Genomic DNA, 10706 nt, shown 5'->3' with positions numbered 1-10706 from the left:
TATGTAAATTTGAAGAGTACAGCAGCAACAAACACACATGTACAGCTATCAACTGTAATTATGTCAGTGATATAATTACAACAATGAATTCCACTCACATCGTGAACTCCAAAGTTGTGAAAATACAAAAAGCTACATACATTTATTTAAATAGCAAAACAGCATTTAAAAAAAACAAACCATTGTGCATCTTTTGCCTTTTCCCTCTCATTTTTATTTAATCAAACTTTTATGTGTGTAAATATTTCAGTTAATTAATTTTATCAATGCTTTGGAAATATAAATCCTTTTTTTTTTACCATGCCAATAAAGCTACTTGTATCTGAATCTGAGTCAGTCAGTCAGTCCCAACCTCATATTCCATCTGTGCATAAATATATCCATGTCTCTGAAAGTAAAAATCCTGCCCAGATCTAAGATCTCTGCAGTTCAAATAAAGTTGAGAAAATTTCTCTTCCACCCACCACACGTTTTAATTGCACATATTAAACAGATTATGTCTAGTGTAAGGTTAAAGTGTTTTATGTGATTAAAGGGGGACCTGTGGATCCTCCAGACAGAATTTAATATCTGGATTAAACTCTCTTAAAATGCCCACCAGACTAGTTATTAACCATTATTCTTAAATTCTTCTTATATAGATGGATTAATGGCACTTCAGGTGTTTTCCACAGTCGTGAAAACAGCGACCTCACTGAATCTCATGTGATGGTGTGAAAGGACTCACCTATGTTGGCAGCAGAGGTGTTCAGATCCACTCTGACGGTGTATTCTGAAGCTTCAGGCCAGTTAGTGAGGAGCCTATCAGCAGGAGGAGTGGATACAGGAATGGACGCAGGCTCCACTGTTACCTGCATGATGGCAAATCATAGTGAGCATCTTGCCGCATCCTAAAAGAAATGGAACTGATCTGGAATATATATCAGTGGTTTTAAAACAGTTTGGACTCGAAAGTCTCCCATTGTCCCACCACTACAAGATAAGATTTATTTCAGGGTATTTAAGGGTAAAAAAATATTTCTTCATTTTACGTATTTTTTTGTATTTAATGAAGCTGAAATGATGAAGTTATTTCAATTTATTGATTATATTATACATATTAATTATATTAAAGCGATAGTTCACCAAAATATGACAGTTCTGTTATCATTTACTTGCAAACCCAAATTGTTCCAAAGTCGTATGCAATTCTTTCTTCACAAAAGTAAATACTTTAAAGAATGTGGGTAACTAAACAGCTGTTGGTTCCATACTTGCATTGCATTGGGAAAAAAAATACCATGGAAGTCATTGGAGACCAAAGCCTTAAATTTTGCCCTTCATAGAGAGCTCACTAGGTTTTGGAACAGAGCTATTATGTCACAGAACATGAGGCACTGATTACCTCTTTGAAGGTTTGCTGTCCCCCTTCTAGCCTGTAGTAAACCACTACCATCCCAGAATTCTTTGCAAATGCCACTCCGGTCTCAGAGTTCATTTGAAGGATCTCAGTTGATGACACATCCCATCTGCCTCCCCGACCTTAAAGAGAGAAAAACAAATGCAAAAGTGACCTATGGCAGTTAACTTCAAAGTACAAATGTTTATTAACATGTACACTGAGGTATGCACACAGAGTGCATGACCTCATTTTCATCATCACAATATGTCCATACATATGCAGTTTTTGTTTTATCCGCCGGTATTTTGCACACTTAGTTCGCACATGCACTGGGCCAAACGTTTCAAAGACACCCGCATTGACAATAATTTGTATGACGTGTTTAAAAGTTACTTGCACCTGCACAAGTACAAAAGTATTTTATGAGTCCTAACTTCTGAAGAGAGACGGCACAGACACTAGACAAGGATGAAACCTTCTAGTGTGCATTTTAGAGGCTTTTTACAATGCGCTTCTAAGTGCCTTTTTCAAGCTATGGAAAGTAATCAAGTAATCAAGTAATGGAAACTAAAACTGGCACTCTGCTTGCTAGTAACCTAGTGATTTACCCTGCTGGTCTGTAATGGGAGAGCTGAAACAGACGACGTCCCCAGAGCGCAGGAGTCCTGTGGGCTCTGGGATGGCAGGCAGCACAAACAGAGGGGTGTAATCGCTCAGAAATGGGTTTGTAGTGTCTCCCTGCACCCTCAAAACAGTTAGACCGGGTGATGCTGTTTGAACCAAAAACGACGGACTGTCTTTGTCAACTATCAGTTGTACAAGGTCATTTCTGAGACAGAAAAAATAAGGTTAGAACACTGCTGTGAGTATCATAAACATGTATCTGTGTAATTACCTGTTAGCTGTGACCAGTGTTTGTATATTGTGAGACTGGAACTGTCGTCCCATGTTATCATAGTATAGAGCCCTGATACGGATGCTCCAGCCCAGAGGGAAGGCAGGAAGTGCTCTATCACTGTTACTGTTCACGGATGACACAGTCAAAATCCGTACAAACCATGCTGTTGACACCTAATGCAAGAAGGATGTTAACATTAGGATTTAAAGTGAGGGTAACCTACAGAATTTATCATAGTAAACACTTACCTCCACACTGATCAGCAGTGTTTGGTTGATACCACAGATGTCCATGGCATGAACCTCCAAAATAGCAAGGCCTGTATCAGGCCCTGTCCTCAATACTCCTTCATTATCAATAGTAACAAGCCCTGCTCCTGAGACGCACTGGCTAAAGGTGTAATGGACCGGACAGACTGAGTCCCTAACACACACACATTTTAAAAACTCTATGACGTTATCGAGTCACACATGGCCAGACCTTTGTCTAAACAGCAAAATGTTTTTTTCTGAGATTACATGAAACTAACTTCATCAATACTTTAATACTTAACTTTTTTTTTTTTTTTACATGAAACATACAGACTCACTTATTGCTCTGCAGGAGGTACTTAGAGAGAGGAGACATGAGGATGGATCCTGGGCTTCCTGCTGTTAACTGCATCTCTTCAAACACCTGAGAAAAGAGGAAGAACGAGAAAAGAGAAACAAATAAACATTTTATCTGTGATAAAAGGTATTTCACACTTGTTAAAAATGTTTTAGTATAATATGAAACTACATATTATTAATAGTTAATATTCATTTAGAATTTAGACACTACTGTTAAGAAGTATTTGGGTCAGTAAGATTTTTTTTTTTTAACAAAATTTATATTTTTATTCATTAAGGACACATTCAATTGATTCCAAGTGACAGTAAAAAAAACCTTTTACTTAATTTCTGTTCTTTTCTACTTCCTTTTCATAAAACAATCTTTAAACAACATATGCCAGTTTGCACAAAAACATGAAGCAGCTGAGCACAACCATTTTCACCATTGATAATAACAAAAAATGTAACATGAGCACCAAATTAGCATATTAAAATGATTTCTGTAGGAACAATTAGACACAGATGACTGGAGTAATGGCTTTTATCACAGGATTATTATATATATTAAAAGAGATAAACAGTTTAAATTGTAATAATATTTCAAATTTTACAGTTTTTACTGTATTTTTGATCAAATACATGCAGCCTGGCTGATCGCAGGAGATATATTTCAAAACATGTAAGGGGTCATATGATGTGGCTAAAAAGAACATTATTTTGTTTATTTGGTGTAATGAAATGTGTTTATGTGGTTTAAGGTTCAAAAAACATATTATTTTCCACATAATGTACATTATTGTTTCTCCTCTATGCCCCACCTTCTGAAACACGCCAATTTTTACAAAGCTCGTCGCTCTGAAAAGCGAGGTGTGCTCTGATTGGCCAGCTATCCAGTGCGTTGTGATTGGCCAAATGTTTCAAACATCTGACGGAAATGTTACGCCCCTCAACATATACTGTGATGGCTTCTCCCGGTCAGAACACCGGCATGACAGGACAAAAAAAAAAAAAACCCATTGCAAACAAGGCAGTTGTTGCATCGAGTGGGAACATTATTACTGATTATAATGAATTTTTACGTGTTGTGTTGCATATCGCGCCGCGTAAACATAAAACCATGTCTGCATTTGTGATCGGAGAAACGATAAACAAGTGCTACTCTATACTGCTCAAAACTCGCCTTTGAATCATCAATGGCAAATCCTTTACATATATAAACCTACTTACATACCATAAGTCAGAATCGCCAGACTGTCCTTGCAAAGAGTGAGGAATGGCCATCGACCTGAGTGAGGAACAGCTGGGGGCTTGAGTGAGCAGCAGCCAGCGGCTATAACGAGGAATGGCAGGCAGATTCGACGAAGAAGCAGCCAGGGGTTGCGGCAACCATATGTGACGACCCAGGGCTGGACTCCGCTTCATACACAGTGAAAGCCGATCCAGTAGATCCACAGCGCGAAGTTGATGTATTTCCTCAGCAACCAGCATGACTAAGCGGATATCGCGCTCTTTTGGAAGGCCAAACAAAGTAGTTTCACTTTCACAATGAAACACACAGCTTCTCCATGAAATCGCGCCGGCGGCAATAGAGATAATAAAAGGTACGCCTTCTTTCTTTGCGCGAACATTTGGGCGGCATTATGCAAATCTTCCCACATCATGATGTAGGCATGTGGGGGTGTGTTAGAATGAGCCGATTAGGAGCGCGTGGACAAGTTTGAACTTTTATAAAGAATTGGATTTGAGACTTTAGTCTTTGGAACTTTACAGATCTTCTTCATGCACCAAGAGCTTGTAACACTCCAAAGAGAAAGGAAAAATTGAAATCACATCACATGACCCCTTTAAAAATTCTTACCAACTCCACACTTTTGAATGGTAGTGTACATTTTAATATGATTACCATTTTATTTATGATTAAATACTATTCTTCCATGAACTTAATCTTGATTATTTTGAAATTCCAGATAGTCTGCTCTGTTTTCCTGATTGGCCTTGTTGAACATGACCTAATCTGTCAGACTAAAATAATCTGTGATGTATTATGTATTTTAAGATTGAGTTGGTTAATGTATACATTATTAATTTTATTGGAAAAAAAATTATTTTAAGGACCAATTCTCAGTATTAAGTAGCTATTTATAAGTTTATTATTACTTATAAACCACATAATAATGCTGTATTCTGCATGACCATATTTTAAATCCCTTAATTCACCCCATACTGTACCTACATTTAACAACTATCTTACTAACTATAAATAAGCAGCAAATTAGCAGTTTGTTCAGGGAAATCTCTTAGTTAACAGTGAATATTTGTTCCCTATTCTAAAGTGTTACCATTTTATTTAATAAGTTTTGATTGCAAACAAAAAAATATCTCAGAAGATCATGGAAAGTCTGCTTCTTCGTGACGTGTCTCCATTAACTAGTTTGTCATTGGTGGTTCTTTGTGGAGGATGTATTTACCAGTATCTGTATCTCGTCAGTCAGATGATCAGAGAGTGATGTGTTGCTGGTGTCTATCTGTTGGAGCTGCACACACACTTTGAAGCTGGTCCTTCCTGGAGCTCTGGCCCTCACCATCACAGAGAAACTGTGAGAGGGAGACACACTTACACCCACCTAAAAGAGAGCATAATGCAGAAACAAGTTTTCATACAATACAATTCATGCTAAGTGCGTGCATCTCACCTGTGCATGCCTTGGTTTGATCTCCAGCAAACCCACTTTGCTCAGACTCCAGTGGAAACTAAGGCCAGACTCGACACTACCCAAAGATAGCGGGTTCTGACTGCTGTCACTCCCCATCACATAAACTGGCATCTAAAATGAAAGATTCTACCAAACCTCTCCTGACAGCAAAAACATGGATGCAAACAACAATAATGAGCATGATAAGGACAAACCTCTGTTCCTACGGATAGAGTCACTAAAGGAGCCTGTATCCTCACTGCTGTCAGGTTAAACACCTCCACCTCCACTTCATCCTGATCACAGCACACATACTTAGATTAAGCTTAGCAATATATCTTTTCAAAACGTCAAGGTTTGTCTCTTTAATTTTTGGGAGACAATTATTATAGTTGAAACTAAGAGGAGCGCATGACGTGTTTCAGCACAGATGTTAGAGATGGTAGTGGTGACAGCATATAATTAAGGCATGAGGGATGAAAGGTTTGATTTGCTGCACTGGGTAAGCAGTCATTTATTATTCATGTTGGGTGTCATGGGAACGGAAAACCAGATCAAGCATATATGTTCGCTCTTGAGTCACTTTCAAAATTTGGTTAATAAGTTGTAAGGAGCCATTTTGCATTTGACTGTGTTGCTTTTACATTGTTTTTTCTATGTAAATATTCTCTAGACAGACGCATTTGACTATTGAATTTGCATTGAGCATCTTTTGCATGACAAATTAAGTTTAAAACAGTTGAACTTTAAATTTTGTTTAAAGCTAAATTATTCAGTGTGAATGTTTTTAAAATGCTGCATCATGCTTAAGACATAGTGAAATGCAAAAATTAGCTGTGTAAACAGCCCCTACATTACTATTGTTGATGTCTGTGTAAATATATTTTTTTATGGACTATAAGCTCTACAAGGCAGCAAAATAATTAATTAATTAACAATTTAAAAAATCTATATTATTATTAAAATGTTGTAATTTATTATTATTAAAAAAATGATTAATCCTGGTTTACCAAAGGTAAACTATGTGGGCTACCTGTAAAAAGGTAGGTGATGCTTCTGTATTTTGTGTCTGAAGAGCTGCTCTGAGTTTGACCACACCCACTGCCACGCCTCTGACCAGTCCTATCTCAGTTACCACGGCGATAGAGCTGTCACTCACTGAGAACTTGACACCATACTGAGGATGAGGCCCTCCCTCCCATTTCACCTGAACACCAGAATGTTTATAGTAAAAAAAATATGTTTATATTGAAATCAACAACAGATTTGCTGTGTCCTGTCATGCCAACCTGTCGCACACTTCCAACTGCCAGAGTAAGTTTATGGGGCTGCAAATTAAACGGAGGGTAAACTTGCACATTCTTGTGGGAGGAGCTTATAACACGCCCATGTCCATCCACTGCTGAGAGGAAGAGACTGACCACGCCCACTGTCAGCCCAGTCACACGGAATCCCACACTGTACTTGTCCACTGGCCCCATGTCCCTGTAAGCATATGTACTCAATAACAATACTCAAGCAAGAGTAAAATATGACTCAAAAGCGACCTGATTTTTAACTAGAATTTTTAAACTACATTTTCTTTGAAAGAATAAATGAAATGATTATTAATTCTTAATAAATATATAAAATATGTACAAGTATAATTAATTAAATACATAAACAGTCAAACCAAAAATTACCCAGACACCAGATATAATTGTATATATATTTTTGCTAGTAGGTGCAGGACACTATAGTTCAATCATTTTATGTAAGTGAGGATGTCTGAATAAATGTTAGTTTGACTGTATATTATACAGAAATATATATTAATTTAATACATTTGATTACCAGTATAATTGATTGTTTGTGGAAATACCTCCTGAAAATTACTCCTATCAAGTTATATGTATTTCTTAAAAATTTCATTCAGTTTGTGAATGTAGAATGTAGTACTTGGCAAAGACACATGGCATAGACTCACTCCACAGAAATGATGGATGAAGAAGGGATAAACATGAGGTTCATGAGCAACAGGTAGTGCTGAAGAAATGGTTGATTATTTGAGTCCAGAACACGCACTCGCACTACAAAAGAATGTTTGACCTCAATCTAAAAAGCATCAACATAGGAGACAAAGATACAGTGAACATAAAAATGAAGAAAAAAAATAGTGTAGTAAAATCTAAGAAGATGAAAGAGATAAGCTTCGGTCTACAGCGTACAGTACTGATGAAGTCAATCTGGAAATCTTTGATATCAGAGACAAGAAAGGAGGCCACAGCAGGATCAGAGGTCAGACAGAGGTCATGTGCCATCAGAACTGAAGATCCAGTCTGAAGTGGAGACACCTGGGATAGAAAGATTAGAAGTGAACTAGTTTTTTTGTATTGTCAAATAGTTTATCTAGTTCTGCACTCACTCGGTGAAATATTTGATGACTATACTCTCACCTGTATTACATTGCTGTTCTCCTGGTTGATGCTGGCTAACTGGTTGTCTTGTAGATGGACATGAAAGAGACCCGAGCCATGGATCAAAGTCAGAATTTCCTAAAGAGATGAATATATTGACTAAGACGTCATTCAAAACAAAAATGATCAGTTGAGAAATGTTAGAAAGTGATGAACTCACTCACTGTGACTTTTGGATGGTTAAATAATGTGACAGAGTGTCTGGTCCACTGTACGTCATCTACCAAACGCAGATTCACACACTGAGACACTGGAGCTGTCAACATCTTATACAGGACACATAGTTCACACGTTACCCAGGCCTACATACATAAATACGGACACAAAAATAAACACATAACACACACCTCTGGACACGTAAGAGTGACATTGACAGTCACGGCTCCTGTCTGTCCGTGGGCCTGAAAAACTGATTAGATTTGGGTCAGTGACAAATAAGTCCAAAGCAAAAATCTATCTTAAACCCTGTCTCAAGATCTTAGAAATCTACTAATATATCTACTATTACTACTACTATTTTCAATCTATTTTGTAAAGAAATTATAGATTCAGACTAATAAATTAAGTATCATGTCATTGACCTATTTTACACAATATTGTGATAACTTAAAATGCCAAAATAATAATAGATGATGCAAAGCAAACCCAAACACACCATGCAGTTTGTATCGCATCTCGGTTAGTCTGTCAGCCTCTTTTATTGTGAACTGAGGGCTCAGTGAGAGAAGACCAGGGTCAGAGGAGGTCCACCTCACTGAACAGGAAGTGTAATTATCAAACTGCACCCCCTTTTGGTCAAATACAGACAACTGCAATGTTGCATCCCTAGTGCTGGACACAGATAACTGAGAGAGAGAAAGAAAGGAATGACATGAAAGAATATGGTAATGAGATATTTATTTACATCAGAGCAATTCTAGGAGAAAAAAAGGTCCAAACACTGAAAGAGATAAAGTGTGACCTCGTTAAATAAATAATGGCAGAATCATGCTTAACCTATATCACTACAGGAGGCATGCCGGAAAAATGTTTCAATTATAGCAGGAAAGCAATAATCTATTGATTTGGAGCAGTATAATAATGAGAATGAAATCTAGTTAATGTGTAAATTAATCTTTGAACATAAGCTGGCAGGGATATCAGTCACACTTAGATGAAAATGGGGCAAGCATGTGCAGTAATAGTCCTTTGCCATCCAGCAGTTCATGACCATAACTCACATTATGTCAGATTTACACTCACCTAAAGGATTATTAGGAACAGCTGTCCAATTTCTCATTAATGCAATTATCTAATAAACCAATCACATGGCAGTTGCTTCAATGCATTTAGGGGTGTGGTCCTGGTCAAGACAATCTCCTGAACTCCAAACTGAATGTCAGAATGGGAAAGAAAGGTGATTTAAGCAATTTTGAGCGTGGCATGGTTGGTTGTGCCAGACGGGCCGGTCTGAGTATTTCACAATCTGCTAAATTACTGGGATTTTCACACACAACCATTTCTAGGGTTTACAAAGAATGGTGTGAAAAGGGAAAAACATCCAGTATGCGGCAGTCCTGTGGTCAAAAATGCCTTGTTGATGCTAGAGGTCAGAGGAGAATGGGCCGACTGATTAAAGCTGATAGAAGAGCAACTTTGACTAAAATAACCACTCGTTACAACCGAGTTATGCAGCACAGCATTTGTGAAGCCACAACACGCACAACCTTGAGGCGGATGAGCTACAACAGCAGAAGACCCCACCGGGTACCACTCATCTCCACTACAAATAGCAAAAAGAGGCTAAAATTTGCACAAGCTCACCAAAATTGGACAGTGTAAGACTGGAAAAATGTTGCCTGGTCTGATGAGTCTCAATTTCTGTTGAGACATTCAGATGGTAGAGTCAGAATTTGGCGTAAACCGAATGAGAACATGGATCCATCATGCCTTGTTACCACTGTGCAGGCTGGTGGTGGTGGTGTAATGGTGTGGGCGATGTTTTCTTGGCACACTTTAGGCCCCTTAGTGCCAATTGGGCATCATTTAAATGCCACGGCCTACCTGAGCATTGTTTCTGACCATGTCCATCCCTTTATGACCACCATGTACCCATCCTCTGATGCCTACTTCCAGCAGGATAATGCACCATGTCACAAAGCTTGAATCATTTCAAACTGGTTTCTTGAACATGACAATGAGTTCACTGTACTAAAATGGCCCCCACAGTCACCAGATCTCAACCCAATAGAGCATCTTTGGGATGTGGTGGAACGTGAGCTTCGTGCCCTGGATGTGCATCCCACAAATCTCCATCAACTGCAAGATGCTATCCTATCAATATGGGCCAACATTTCTAAAGAATGCTTTTTAGCACCTTGTTGAATCAATACCACGTAGAATTAAGGCGAAAGTTCTGAAGGCGAAAGGGGGTCAAACACAGTATTAGTATGGTGTTCCTAATAATCCTTTAGGTGAGTGTTTGTTTATGTTAAGAGTTTTTGTTTGAAAGAAAATACTTTTATTCAGCATGGTGAATAAAAATACTTTTATGCTTAGGTTGATCGAAAAAGACAGTAAAAACTTTTATATTGTCACCAGATAAGATTTCTGTTTTCTCTCTTTTCATCAAACTGTCTATTCAACAAAGAATCCTGAAAATATGTATCATGGTTTTCACAAAAATATTAAGCTGTTTTCAAAATG

The 10706-nt window shown here is 37.9% G+C and overlaps 1 protein-coding gene across 1 annotated transcript in view; it reads right to left on the bottom strand.

The window, feature by feature from the left end:
* LOC132157917 (nuclear pore membrane glycoprotein 210-like) overlaps window positions 1–10706 on the bottom strand; it is a 30973-nt gene that overhangs the window by 2516 nt on the left and 17751 nt on the right. The window contains exons 17-33 of the mRNA XM_059567174.1: window positions 8677–8866; window positions 8369–8430; window positions 8186–8287; window positions 8001–8099; window positions 7773–7898; window positions 7532–7659; window positions 6855–7050; window positions 6599–6772; window positions 5781–5861; window positions 5566–5697; window positions 5341–5496; window positions 2869–2954; window positions 2528–2702; window positions 2277–2452; window positions 1990–2210; window positions 1385–1521; window positions 705–851 (exon numbers count right to left, since the gene is read on the bottom strand). Of these exons, the coding sequence (XP_059423157.1) occupies window positions 705–851; window positions 1385–1521; window positions 1990–2210; window positions 2277–2452; window positions 2528–2702; window positions 2869–2954; window positions 5341–5496; window positions 5566–5697; window positions 5781–5861; window positions 6599–6772; window positions 6855–7050; window positions 7532–7659; window positions 7773–7898; window positions 8001–8099; window positions 8186–8287; window positions 8369–8430; window positions 8677–8866 (2388 nt within the window). The remainder of the gene's footprint in view (window positions 1–704; window positions 852–1384; window positions 1522–1989; window positions 2211–2276; window positions 2453–2527; window positions 2703–2868; window positions 2955–5340; window positions 5497–5565; window positions 5698–5780; window positions 5862–6598; window positions 6773–6854; window positions 7051–7531; window positions 7660–7772; window positions 7899–8000; window positions 8100–8185; window positions 8288–8368; window positions 8431–8676; window positions 8867–10706) is intronic.

This window comes from Carassius carassius, chromosome 15 (genome assembly GCF_963082965.1).
Source record: "Carassius carassius chromosome 15, fCarCar2.1, whole genome shotgun sequence".
Lineage (NCBI taxonomy): Eukaryota > Metazoa > Chordata > Actinopteri > Cypriniformes > Cyprinidae > Carassius > Carassius carassius.
The sequence above is the reverse complement of the archived record's forward strand: the minus strand, read 5'-3'. Positions and strand labels throughout refer to the sequence as shown.